Here is a 15,061-nt window from a genome sequence, read left to right as displayed (position 1 = left end):
TTGGTGACCTTGTGAGGACTGCAGGCTGCATCTTGTGTCTTTATCTGCGAGTTAGAACAGGAGAAGAAAAGACGGACAGATGAAGGCCAAACGACGTGAAATGTTCTCGTATAGAACAACCAGCCGCCTGCACACACACACACACACACACACTTGTCATTCCGCTCCACCTCCCGCACGTATCCCAGGGGCACGGATACATGCCTTCTAGGCACTTTTTTATTTTCACAGAGGGTTCTGATTTTTTTTTTTTTTTTTGGGTCAAGTACAATGTGACCTACTGTTCTTTACAGTAACAATCTATGCTGTCATTCGGCTTGTTGGATGGATTCAGCATTTTAGAGCTTGACCTTAATGTGCTTCTGGCTACACAACTACAATGTGAAAAAACTTAAATAAAAATGAAAAATAGAAGACAAATTTCAACCTGGGGACATTAGATTTTAAATTATTTTTCATGAAAGTCAAAAACATTTTAGATACTGTTTTTTAAAATTTTATTAAGAATTTTTTTTTTGCTTTAATGTCTCAATAAAATACAAAATAGAATACAAATTTCAACCTGGGGACATTATATATATATTTTTTTGTTTACTTTATTTTTTTTGCTTCAATGTCTCAATAAAATAAATACAATACAAATTTCAACCTGGGAATATTAGGTTTCAAATTATTTTTCATGTAAGTCAAACACCTTTAGGATGTTTTTTTTTTTTTTTAACCTTTTTTTGTTTTGTTTTTTGCTTTGATGTCTCATTAAAATAAAAAAATAGAATAAACATTTCAACCTGGAGACATTAGATTTTTTTTAAAAAGTTGTTACCGTATTTTTCGGACTATAAATTGCAGTTTTTTTCATAGTTTGGCCGGGCTCCAGTGCGATTTATATGTTTTTTTCCTTCTTTATTATGCATTTTCGGCAGGTGCGACTTATACTCCGAAAAATACGGTACTTTTTTTTTTTTTTGCTTTAATGTCTCAATAAAATAAATAGAATACAAATTTCAACCAGGGGACAATAGATTTTGAATGTTTTTTTTTTTTTTTTTACTTTAATGTCTCAATAACAAAAAAATAGAGTAACAATTTCGACCTGGGGACATTAGATTTCAATTACTTTTTTATGTGGGCTTTGTACCGAGGATGTCGTTGTGGCTTGTGCAGCCCTTTGAGACACTTGTGATTTAGGGCTATATAAATAAACATTGATTGATTGATTGATTTCATGAGTCAAAAACATTTTGGATATTGTTTTTGTTTTTTTTTTTACTTTTTTTGCTTTAATGTCTCAATAAAACAGTCCTAAACAACAATAATAAAAAGTGAGTTTTTATTACCCTTTTGAGGGGCTTTTGATTAGATAAATACATTTGAATTGAAAACCACAACATCATTTGAGCAAAATGCATTCGAAGGATTACGCAGAAGAAAAAATATGGTATGATGTTTTGAGCAAGAAGGTAAAACAAATAAATGAATCCAATGTTGTATGCCATTTGCGGACACATTTGGCCTTGTGGTATTGTCAATAACTTCGAGTACACCTGTGAAAAGTTGGACATTAGAATTTCTCAAGCACTATTCAACTCAAGGTACAAATCCAGCAATAAAACATCAGTAGAAGAGGATGCAAAATAGAACACTATTGCCCATCCTTGTTTGTGAATGACTGATCATTTCATGGAAGCTGCTCTTATACCCAATCATGGCACCCACCTGTTCCCAATTAGCCTGTTCACCTGTGGGATGTTCCAAATAAGTGTTTGATGAGCATTCCTCAGTCTTTTTTGCCACTTGTGCCAGCTTTTTTGAAACATGTTGCAAGCATCAAATTCCAAATGAGCTAATATTTGCAAAACAAAGTTTTCCAGTTTGAACATTAAGTATCTTGTCTTTGCGGTCTATTCAATTGAATATAATTTGAAAAGGATTTGCAAATCATTGTATTTTGTTTTTATTTACTATTTACACAACGTGCCAACTTCACTGGTTTTGGGTTTTGTAAGAAAAAACCAGGCAACAGTCGAGTGGCAACACGAAAAGGCGAATCGGGTCTCTGCATCTGTCCATGTCACTAGTGTGTGTGTGTGTGTGTGTGACAGGAAGAAAAGCTTATGTTGAAGTCACTTAAGCTAGTTAAAAACAAGAACAGCACAGTTTAGCTCCAAACTGGAATTTTATTTGGATTGTTTTGAGTAGGAGAGAAATTTTTGCACAAAATGTTCTGACTATTAAAGCTCAGCTTTAACGTTTAGTGTCTTGCGTGTCCCTCCCAACCCCACTTTTTGGTACAAATCCAACACTTGTGCTGACGTTTACTCCCAACGACAAATAGTTTTTTTGTGTGTATATCTTTTTTTTTTTTTTCGTACAAAAACTCTCTTAACGTCTACACAAGTACTGTCACCCAGATTCTTTTATTTTCTCCATCTTGTAAATAAATTTGGGGAAACAACATTTTTTTTTTTTTTTTCCGTCATGAAAAGATAAAAACATGCAAAAAAATTGGTAATTTCTCATCCAAAATGATACATGTACAAGTTTGGAACTTTTTTTTTTTTTTTTGCACTTCCTCGTATACTACACCAAAAGAAAAAAGGATAAAGGAAGAAAACAAAAACATTATGTACACACGTCTTTTTACAGTGAAGTAAAAGTGGTGATGACTAAGGCAATGAGAGTGTACATTGATGAGCGGTTTTTTGTTGTTTTTGTAAAATACTACATCACTTCGGGAAATAAGAAAAATAATGTGCTACAAAAACGTGTCGAGTGATTCTCCCTTTAGTTGCAACCAGCTGCATGTCTCTGTGGAAAAGTCTAGTGTACTATACATCGCCTTCATTTCCATGTGACCGTATTTAAATAAGCCTTCACAAACTGTAGCTTTGTGGGAGAAAGAACAAAATGTGACATTTTCTGAAATCACTCCAAAAAAGTCGGTACCGTCTCAGTACCGTTAAAGCCTTGTAACGTAAAACTAATCATCTGGATTCCAAAAGAAATGTACAAAAAGGCACGTTATATCCCAGTGCTTCTGTACTGTGAAATTCAAGTGTAACTGAGCGCCTTCCGTGGTCTTGATGATGACACCGTCCAACAGCGCTGCCCCGCCCCCGACTCCGGCGTCAGTGCAGCTTTCAACAAGCATTATGTATGCGGAGACTACAACAATAAGCCTAAGTTGGTTGTTTTTTTGGGAAAAAAAAATCTCTGAATCATTTAGTTTCTTCTCTCTCACAGTTTCCGAGTCCTTCCGCGGGGAATCTTCTTTTTTTTTTGTCCTCCGGTGGCGTGGCCGTCCTAGTCGTCGCTGCCGCCGTACATGTCCGCCAGTTTTCTGAAGCGAGGCCCCCAGTCGCTGAGGTAGTCGTAGTCCTGGTCCCCGCCGCTGCTGGACGAGTTGAGCGAGCTGAGCGAGCCGGCCGTGGAGCCGCTGCCTTCGTAGTCGAACACCAGCAGGGAGTCGTAGGGGGGAGCTGTGGGGTCGTTGTCCGCCGCCTTCAGGCCCTGCGGGGAGGTCGACAAAATCGTATTTTATAACGCACATTAAAAATGTCTTCATTTCCTGAAAGATCAACAGTATGTATCTTATTAATACTGGTCATGCTTGTTCTGGTCGTGGCACAGTCACACATAAGAGGTACGTGTGGACTGCAGGTTGATGGCCGTTTAAAAAAACATCCCACTAGCAAGTACTTGTAAGGGGGCAAGACCAAAGCTCTGATGTTTTATTGACAATATAGAACAGTGGTTCTCAAATAGGGGTACTTGAAGGTATGCCAAGGGGTACGTGAGATTTAAAAAAAAAATGTCTGTCAAAAAGAACTGTGAAAAGAAATGCAACAATGCAATATTCAGTGTTGACAGCTAGATTTTTTTGTGGACATGTTCCATAAATATTGATTTTTTGTGAAGAAATGTTTAGAATTAAGTTCATGAATCCAGATGGATCTCTATTGCAATCCCCAAAGAGCCATACTTGCCAACCCACGGGCCACGCCCCTCCAGCTTTATGCGGACCTGAGTGAGGACAGCCTTTTTTTTATGACGGGAGGAAGAACTAAATCATCCAGACTAGAGATAAATTGTATTATGTTTATCTTACCTAAAAATAAATATATTTATTAATTTTTTTTAAAAAACTAAATACATTTTTACTATATTTTGCTAAAAACATCTAAATTAATTGTATTTTTATTTGTATTTTTTCTGACTCCTTATTACATCCAGCCATAGAATTATACATTAAAATTAACATATTGGAAATAATTAATAATTAAATGATCATAATAATTCATTTAAAATGACCATATTTTGTGTGAATGAGTGTAAATGGGGGAGGGAGGTTTTTTGGGTTGGTGCACTAATTGTAAGTGTATCTTATCTTTTTTATGTTGATTTAATTAAAAAAACAACAACAAAAAAACAAAAACGATACAGCTAATAAAAAAAACGATACCGATAATTTCCGATATTATATTTTAACGCATTTATCGGCCGATAATATCGGCCTGCCCATCTCTAGATAGTACCCATAGCGCTGTCAACACCCCCCTCATTTACTGTTAATATCTGCTTACTTTCTCTTTCAACATCTACACTTCTGTTAAAATGTAATAATCACTTATTCTTCTGTTGTGTGATACTTTACATTAGTTTTGGATGATACCACAAATGTAGGATCATACATTGGTCATATTCAAAGTCCTCATGTGTCCAGGGACATATTTCTTGAGTTTATGAATATAATATGAATTTTTTTTTTAAAAAGGAAAAAAGATTTTGTGACGATAAAAAATATCGATGTAATCCTAGTAGTATCAACTAGATACACTATTGTACTTGGTATCATTACAGTGGATGTCAGGTGTAGATCCAACCATGGCATTTGTTTACATTGTGACGCCGGTGCGCTATTGTATCCTCCTACGGTGTGTAGTGAAGCATGTTTAGCTATTCCTCGTCCTGCAGGGATGATATTTGTAAGAAACTTACTTTATTTGTCGCCATGGAGGCGAGGATTAGTGATTTAGAAGTAGCTAAAACACTGCAGACTGCGGATGGACGTTAGCCGCTAACTAGCTAGCCATGTTTTAAAGCACCTCTTCCTGAGGCCTTTCAGTGTTATAACTTCACCTTTATCGTTAGTTTAGGCCAAAATGTGTCCATTCTCCCTTTTCTGTCTACACACCGTGTCTGCTTGTAAGTACTCCGTGATTGTGCGCTGCCGAACATGCTCCTCTGCTCGTAAACCCAGCAATGTCACGACGCGACGTCATGCCCGGGAACCAGTACTTTTCAAACAGAGTATAGTACCGTTTTTGATTCATTAGTACCGCCATACTATACTAGTACCGGTATACCGTACAACCCTAGTGTATTGTCAATACAGCTAGTGAGTGTGCCACATACTCAATGAAGTGTCAATAACCAATCACTAGAACATTCATGTATCTCTGGCCCCTTTCACACTGACACGAAAATCCAGATTTTCAAATTCAGAGGTAGCATCCGAGCCAACTTGACTGATTTCTGTGTGAAATGCCCAGACGATGGGATCTGCTAAAGTAGGGGTGTCAAACGTACGGCCGGATCAGGCCCGCCAACAGGTTTTATCCAGCCTGCGGGATGAGTTTGCTAAGTATAAAAATGAGCCGAAATTTGTGAATGAAAGAAACTGCTGTTCTAAATGTGTCCACTAGATGTCGCAATAGCAATTCTGTGCATCTTCGTAGATGATGCTACGTATGTATAAAAAATAAAATCACATGATGTTAGTGCACCAGTCGAGGAAAATGAGCAAACTACATAAATAACATCCTGTTTTTTGATTTTGATATAATTTTTTTTATCTTGATAGATTGAAAATGAACACCAATGAGTTGACTGATGAACATTGTCACATGTATAAATAATGACAAGTAAAGATAGAATACTATTAACCGCAACATGTAAGTGTAAAAAAATACCGACAACATGATGATTTGTACATTTTCAGAATGTGCTTGTTCTATTTTTAAACAAAGAAAACTATCTGAAGTTGTCTTTATTTGTAAGTTATCGTGCCATGATTTTACCAGTCCGGCCCACTTGGGAGTAGATTTTTCTCCATGTGGCCCCCGATCTAAAATGAGTTTGACACCCCTGTGCTAAAATGTCCTACTTTTGCACCTGCGTGGAATGTTTTGCCCCCCCTTGCTGCTGGTCAACGTGAGCTAACTGGATTCGGAGGTAGCTCCGACGATGGCACCTGGTGATACCTTGTCATCTTTCATCTGGATAGCAATCTCGGGCTCATGAATAAATACTGGCAGTGAACACTGAGCACATCTGCGGCTCAGGCGACGGGACAATCTGTTTGTCACGCACGTGAGCCCGGATTTCGTGGCTTTGAAAGGAAAGGTCTGCTTATTTTCTCTTTTAAAGATGGCGCTCGACATTCCCAGAAATCTTCATAAGTCCTTACGGAACGCTATTGATTCTCAAGACTCCACGCCCTCCTGAGGGCACTCGGGGGACTTGATGGATCGGTAATGTAAAGAGCGGAGAACCGCAGCCTGCTTTTCGCCACCTTCCCAAACAATAAATGGATAAAAGAAGGGGATGCAACCCTCTTCCCCCCTCTGGGAAACGATCCTCAGTGCGGCCGTTAAGACGTTTTTTTGCGGAAAGAGATTGATTGAAAGTGTGGAGACAATGAGCAATTATTCCCCACTTGTTATGCTGTTGTCAAGTGTTTGCTGGTGGGGGGGATACTGGTGTGGGGAGCATTACACATGGATACTTCATTACAATTACAAGCATGATTGCTGTGCTGGTTGCAGCCTGCCACCGTCTGCAGCCAAAACCGCTACGAGCGGCTTCATAAGGTTAGTCAATCACTGAATGTCATTTTAGTTGCAGCTTTTGCACTTCCTGTACCCGCTAGAGTGGGCGCTAATGAGTTTAATGATGTAAACCCCCCCACTGGTAATGGTTCCCTGCCGTGAGGTGCTAAACTGACCGCTGCCCCTCAGACTGCTCGTCTTAATATAGGGCTTGAAAGGCCATGTGACTTTGCAATGCATTGTGGGGCTGGGTAGCCATACCTGTTGGATAAAGGCTTTGTTTACAATAGCTATAGTTTGGACACACCTCCTCATTCAATGTGTTAAATTGATAATTTAAGTGGACCCCGACTAAAACAAGTTGAAAAACTTATTCGGGTAGTGGTCAATTGTACGGAATATGTACTGTACTGTGCAATCTATTAATAAAAGTGTCAATCAATCAATCAATGACTAGATTGTCACTGTTTTCACGGCTGCCTTTATGTTGGGTTTTGTTGGTGTTCTGTGTTTGGTGTTTGTTCCTGGTCTGCGCTCTTATTGTGGTGGCACTTTCTGTTGTGTTGGTGTTTTTTCACAACTTCTTTACACGTTTGTGTTGGTGTTCTTCTGTGTTGATTGATTGATTGATTGAGACTTTTATTAGTAGGTTGCACAGTGAAGTACATATTCCGTACAATTGACCACTAAATGGTAACACCCGAACAAGTTTTTCAACTTGTTTAAGTCTGGGTCCATGTAAATTGATTCATGATACAGATATATACTATCATCATAATACAGTCATCACACAAGATAATCATCAGAGTACATACATTGAATTATTTACATTATTTACAATCCGGGGTGTGGGATGAGGAGGGGGGGGGGGGGGGGGGGGGGTTAGGTTTGGTTGATATCAACACTTCAGTCATCAGCAATTGCATCATCAGAGAAATGGATGTTGAAACAGTGTAGGACTGACTTGGTAGGGTATGTACAGTAAGTAGTGGACATAGAGAGAAAGATCCGAAAGCATAAGAAAAAGTATCTACATTTGATTATTTTATTTACATTTGATTATTAAAAATCCGGGGAGGGTGTTAGTTTAGGGTTGAAGTTACCCGGAGTTGTACTTTTAGTGCGGTTTTGAAGGAGGATAGAGATGCCCTTTCTTTTTCACCTGTTGGGAGTGCTGTTTGGTGCTCGTTCCTGTCCTGCGCTCCTATTTTGGTGGCACTTCCTGTTGTGTTGGTGTTTTTTCACAACTACTTTACACATTTTTGCTGGTGTTTTTCTGTGTTTGGTGCTTGTTCCTGTCCTGCGCTCCTATTTTGGTGGCACTTCCTGTTGTGTTGGTGTTTTTTCACAACTACTTTACACGTTTTTGTTGGTGTTCTTCTGTGTTTGGTGCTCGTTCCTGTCCTGCGCTCTTATTTTGGTGGCACTTTCTGTTGTGTTGGTGTTTTTTCACAACTACTTTACACGCTTTTGTTGGTGTTCTTCTGTGTTTGGTGCTCGTTCCTATCCTGCGCTCTTATTTTGGTGGCACTTCCTGTTGTGTTGGTGTTTTTTCACAACTACTTTACACATTTTTGTTGGTGTTCTTCTGTGTTTGGTGCTTGTTCCTGTCTTGCGCTCTTATTTTGGTGGCACTTCCTGTTGTGTTGGTGTTTTTTCACAACTACTTTACACGTGCCTTCAAGCACTTTTTCCCCTCATCTGTTTTCTGTTGGTGATTAGACTATTTGAGTCGAGGGTGAGCCACCATTCTTTGTCGAGACTTTGTTTGGAATGAAGATTCTTCATGTGGTTGAGTTTTTGCTGTATTCCAGCATTCTGTTTTGTTTTGCACCTGTCAGTTTTAGTTTAGTTTTTTGCGTAGCCCTCCCTTAGCTTCGGTGCTTTTCCAGCGGCACTCATCTTTGTTTTTGAGCTACATTGAATACTTTTACCTGCACATTGCCTCCTTGATTTTTTGCATCTTGGGAACACGCCACTAATCGCCGTCATGCGACCCGAGCGCCACACACTGAAGGCATCAAAACTATGAATGAACACCTGTGGAGTTATGTACTTAACAAAAAAAGGTGAAATAACTGAAAACATGTTTTATATTCTACTTTCTTCAAAATAGCCACCCTTTGCTCTGATTACTGCTTTGCACACTCTTGGCATTCTCTCCATGAGCTTCAAGAGGAAGTCACCTCAAATGGTTTTCACTTCACAGGGGTGCTTGAAGCTACGTGTGCGAAGGTTAACAGACTACCGTACTAAATGCTACGTGTGCAACAGAATAAAACATGCTTTTATCCAAAGGGAAAATGCAGTAAACACACCAATATGTACCAGGTGATGGCGTTAAAAGTGAAGTTTGCTCGTCTCACGGATGCCATCCACCGTCTCTTTATTAAGTAGACAAGTGAATAATATTTATATAGCGCTTTTTTCTCTAAAGACTCAAAGCGCTTTACAAGTGAATCTTTAAGCTACATTTAAACCAGTGTGGGCGGCACTAGGAGCAGGTGGGTAAAGCATACCTGCCAACTTTTGAAATCAGAAAAACCTAGTAGCCAGGGTCCAAGGGCCGCAGGCCCCGGTAGGTCCAGGACAAAGTCCTGGTGGAGGGTTCAGGGCTTCGCCCCCCGACGCAAAATGATTATTAGCATTCAGACAGGTTAAAATGTTGCTAAAACCATCACTTTTCTATCAGTCACAGTGACTTTTCAAAACAAAAATATTACAGCAAAAATCATATGGGTTGATTGGCATGTTTATTCTGTAAGCTAACTTCAATAGTTTGAAATTATTTTGACAGTTAATGCCAGTTATCCTGTCAACCTTTCACAAGACTTCAATTTGTTAATTGAAAGTATAAACACTTTTTACAGTAAACAAATGGTAAAACAGTACTAAACAATTCCATTAAAAAAAAATTGGTGTCATTATTAACTTTCTGTCCAAGCTTGTATAATCTACTGCCTTGTTCAATTGTAAAAAATATTCTGTGCCTAAAATTCACATTTCTATCACAATTATCATACTGTAAACATGGTAAGCTAACTTCATTAAAATTAATAGTCCTGTCAATAGCATGGAATTACAATTCAAATGTAGTTTTTTTGTAAGCCTTTCAAAAGAATTCAAAATATGAAAAATTAATGAAAATTAATTTAAGCCATCAGACACTTGAAAAGTGGCACATCACATCTCTAATGTAATCATTTGAACTTTTCAACAGAAATAGCACTGCAAAAATATTAAGGACATACTTCTGTATTTTGGTAGTTATGCTGTCAACATTTAACAAGATTTCTTCAACTTGGACTTGAAAGCATAAATAGTATAAACACTTTTAACAGTATGTCGTGCTGTGAAATACAGCCTACAGGATTGCGCACCAAACACGAAGCAAGGCCAAAGCGCATGCGGTGCAGGAGAACAAAGGACTTCTTTCATTTAAGGTTTGTGATAAACCATCAAACTCATTCGTTAAAAGGACTCTATAGTAATATAAAGCGAATTTTTCTGGACATTATCATGCAAGAAAAGTTTATTTTTGGGACCGCGATCACCGCGTAATGATTTTTAAAGGTTGCATTACAAACATTTAACTGTCCCATGTGATCAGCCAGTGCGATTGGAAATCCATGCTCAATTATTGCCTCCGTAAATAAAACTTCGGCATTTATCACATCCAAAGAATCTGTTTGGGCGACGAAAAACGTTGAAAGTTTTCCACTTGTATCGCTAGCAACGGCATTAGACTTGTGTTTTTTTGTCCCAACGTGGTCTTTTACATCGCTAATTCCTCCGTGTCCGATCGAAAAATCTTGTCTGCACAAGGTGCAATTCGCGTAGTTTTCACCCTTTTTTTTTTTTAATTAATGAAAAACTGTATTTTTTATCACTGCAACCGTAACCCGGAATAGGTTGATGAAAACCGTACGAATTACGGGAAAACCGGAGTAGTTGGCAGGTATGGTAAAGTGTGTCTCAAGGACACAACAGCAGTGACGAGGATGGCGGAAACAGGAATCGAACCTGGAACCCTCAAGTCACTGGCACGGCCGCGCTACCAACCGAGACACAATTGTGGCAGGTAACAATGCCGTACATTTGCGTATATTTTGAACTTGTTAATGGAAAAAAAAATACAAAAATAATCACGAGTCTTCCATTCAGCCATATTTTAAAGCGAGTCATAGTCCAGTAAGACCCACAATGCAATGCGTCGCCACGTCACACTTTCAAGCCTTATTATCGCATGCTTGGCGCCACGACGTGACGTTTGGCGAAGGTGAAATCCGGGACAAAAAAGACTGTCGCTTTTCTGGGTCGCCACCAGAAAGACAAACGGTAGGCGACAGTCGACTATCTCAAAAACATCACTTTGCTGGCGTGCCAAGTGTGTCGGCAGGCACACAGCGCAGGGATAAATAAATGGCGGCGAGGCGAGCGGGATTAATAGCCGGGCTGCGGAGTTCCCATCTTTAGAAACATGGTTACCATCCAAACAGTAGACACCGGCTACATTTGTAATGCTGTGAAAGTTGTGAAAAATACATTAGGTGCTCTTTTCGTTTGACAGTCTCCCTTCCAGCGCTAGTCAATGAGGGCCTCAGGCAAACGAGGTCACTCTGAACATTGCACTCCTGGTGTTACTTTTTCTTCTCTCTCTCCCTCGCATCTCGTCTTTCTTTTCTGATATGTGAAGATAAATAATTATTTCATCTAAGCCTGTTAGCTTCTTGTACTTTTCTGCCTTAATGCATGTCTGAGTAGACGTGGCAAGATGCCTAAAGCCTCGTCTTTCTTTGGGGAGAAAAAGACGATCAATTATTTTTGAGGTAAATTGCCTCCCAAGTCGGCATCACACAGAATCCTATGACCCAAATTGTTTATGAGAAAATTCCTTTTAAAATTCAGCCTTTCATTTCAGGTTAGAAAAAGGCAGGACAGCGTCTGTAAGAAAGAGTATTCTACTATGTACAGTACTACATACTGTAGGCCGGGGCTAATCGTCAATAAAACGATTCATTTAACTCGATTCATTCAACTCGATAACTTTGCTGGCACCTGTAAATTGCCATGTCTAATTGTCCACGTGTGTTTGTTTTTCTTTGTCTGTGTTTGTTAGTATCTGACAATAGTAGAATTAAATGAACAGCAGGGTTTCCCCTTAGTGTATTTGATTGTGCCACAGCAAAATAAAAACCGCCACACCTTAAAAATGAGTTTTATTTTTTCTTACATGAAAACAAAATAATATAATTAGGTAGATAACGTTAATTAAGTTCACTTAACGGCGTTAATTTTTTTAACGTGCGTTACTATGTACAGTACTACATACTAGGGCTGGGTGATGTATCGAATATACTCGATATACCGCGGGTTTGTCTCTGTGCGATATAGAAAATGACTATATCGTGATATTCGAGTATATGTTCTCACGCAGTTGCTTTTAGCTGCGGGCTACAGGCTCTTTTCACTCTTTCTTGTCTCTCCTTCTCACAGAGACATAAAACAAGCGCACCTTCTTACATACGTCACATACGTATACACCCTTGCGGAGCAGAGAGGTAGCGGCATGGGTAACGTTAGCTGTGATGCTAGCGGAGTGGTAATACGAGAGAAAGAAGGTGCGAATCTGGTAACAAATGAAGGAAGAATTAATTCACTAGAAAAACAGACTCACTAGAAAAACAGCAGGGAGTCCATCGTCAGACGGTGGTTTGGCTTCAAGCGGGAATATGTTAAAAAAAGAATGCGGCAAAAGCGTTGCTACAAAAAGTATGTAGCATGTGACCCGAGCGCTAAATGTAGCATAATTTGAAAAGTCACCCGCCAGAGAATGAAGAGTGCTTGAAACTCCGCATGTCAACATCTCCGTTCGGTGCCACACCCACAAATTGCCCAAGCAACCATTTCCACATCAACACCGTATGAAAAAAATAGTCAACAACAGAAGGAGATAACGTCCGCAGTAACCTACCACATAGCGAAGGACATACACTATTTGATTTCCTATTATGCAGCTCATTTTTATTTGACAGTTATTGAAATATCTTGTGTGACATCATGCACAAAAGTGCACTTTATTTGTTTTAAACTACTGTAGTGGCGTTCTGTACAAAAAGTGCACTTTAATTTAGTGTTGTTTTGATAAGTCATCTTAGTGACATCATGCACAAAAGTGCACTATTAGCGTGTTTTAAAATGTCTCTGAAAAACTTGCACTTTCTGTTTTGAAATGACATGAATGTTTGTGGCACTGCTTAATAACTGTTTAATAAATACACTTTTGGTAAATTGACATAGTTGTGATTTCCCTCTCTGCATGAAAGTTTAAAATGAGCATATATTAATGCAGTATGAACAAGAATGTTTTAATGTAGACACATAGAATCATCATACTGGTGTGATTATATGCATCAAGTATTCATTCAAGGCTAAGGCAAAATATCGAGATATATATCGTGTATCGTGACATGGCCTAAAAATATTGAGATATTAATAAAAGGCCATATCGCCCAGCCCTACTGCATAATGTAGGCCGGGGCGAATCATTAATAAATGTATGAATTTAACTGGATCATTTTGCTGGCACCTGTAAATTGTCTAATTGTCCGCGAATGTTTGTTTTTCTCCGTTTGTGTTTGTTAGCATGTGACAATAGCATAATTATATGAACAGCAGAGTTTCCCCTGAATGTATTTGATTGTGCCACAGCAAAATAAAAGCCGCCACACCTTAAAATTATTTTTTCTACATGAAAACAAAATAAAGTAATGTAAAGGCGTTACATTTTTTTTAACGCGCGCTACTGTGTACAGTAGTACATACTGTAAAACCGCCACTCCCTGGCATTGTACTATAAGCAGTACCAATTAAACAATAGAGCAAGAGGGAGGGAAAAAAGTGACTGTTTCTCAGTACCTGTATTATGATTTCCCTATCAAGTGAATAAATACATATTAAAAAAATGCGGAGTTCCAAGTTTACACAGACATTTCACATATCTGATGTATACATGTTTTTGTCTTGTTAAAGAAAATATATGCATCATAGCAGATAATGGGATGACAACATATTGACATACAGGTATCTTGGCAATCTAGGGGAAACCCTGAACAGAGTGAATCCTCTCATTAGTCATCCGCAATCTTTGTCCCAGTGGGCGGCGGCGGGGCCGCTCTAGCTTTCACACATGCATGGACAAGGAGCCTCGTTAGTCGATATAGTGAGAAGCACGCAAAGTAACAAGGAATAGGCAGAAAAAAGATGATTGGCAACAACAACAGAAAACAACACAAGCCACTCGACCCAGTTTTTCCAAACTGGGTAAAAAAACGCAATTCAAGAAGTTAAATATTATACCGTATTTTTCGGAGTATAAGTCGCACCTGCCAAAAACGCATAATAAAGAAGGAAAAAAACATATATAAGTCGCACTGGAGTATAAGTCGCATTTTTGGAGAAATGTATTTGATAAAAGCCAACACCAAGAATAGACATTTGAAAGGCAATTTAAAATAAATAAAGAATAGTGAACAACAGGCTGAATAAGTGTACGTTATATGAGGCATAAATAACCAACTGGTATGTTAACGTAACATATTATGGTAAGAGTCATTCAAATAACTACAACATATAGAACATGCTATACGTTTACCAAACAATCTGTCACTCCTAATCGCTAAATCCCATGAAATCTTATACGTCTAGTCTCTTACGTGAATGAGCTAAATAATATTATTTCATATTTTACGCTAATGTGTTAATAAGTTCACACATAAGTCGCTCCTGAGTATAAGTCGCATCCCCTGCCAAACTATGAAAAAAACTGCGACTTATAGTCCAAAAAATACGGTAATAGAGATTGAGAGTCCATTTTATTTGTATTGTTTGTTCACTTATTTAGGATAATTACGTTAAGATGAGTTCTGGACCTTCCGATTACAATGGTAAAAAACTAACAAAAAAACAAATAAGAAATCAACATTTTTTGCGTTCGAAATAGTTCTTTGCATTATCATTATTACATATTATGATTACATAAGTGCTTGATTTGGTTTCAGACTAATGGTGACAATAATATCGCTTATTGGCAATAATTTGTGGGACAATACATCATCCAGACAGGCCTAACTATAGCGTACTCTATTAGGGTGCAAAGCTAACAGGGCCCATAACCTTCTGAGGACCAGCGTCCTTGGCGGTGGACATTTTTTTGTCTTCGTCAATTACAA

General features: G+C 38.5%; 1 protein-coding gene across 1 annotated transcript in view; it reads right to left on the bottom strand.

Moving 5' to 3' along the window:
- Positions 1 to 2,157: 2,157 nt before the first annotated feature.
- The window catches only part of cdh2 (cadherin 2, type 1, N-cadherin (neuronal)), a 130,600-nt gene continuing 117,696 nt past the window's right edge, over positions 2,158 to 15,061 (bottom strand). Inside the window, exon 16 of the mRNA XM_061979518.2 lies at positions 2,158 to 3,510. Coding sequence (XP_061835502.1) covers positions 3,304 to 3,510 — 207 coding nt within the window. The 3' untranslated portion in view covers positions 2,158 to 3,303. The remainder of the gene's footprint in view (positions 3,511 to 15,061) is intronic.

Source organism: Nerophis lumbriciformis, linkage group LG19 (genome assembly GCF_033978685.3).
Source record: "Nerophis lumbriciformis linkage group LG19, RoL_Nlum_v2.1, whole genome shotgun sequence".
NCBI classification, from domain to species: domain Eukaryota; kingdom Metazoa; phylum Chordata; class Actinopteri; order Syngnathiformes; family Syngnathidae; genus Nerophis; species Nerophis lumbriciformis.
The sequence above is the reverse complement of the archived record's forward strand: the minus strand, read 5'-3'. Positions and strand labels throughout refer to the sequence as shown.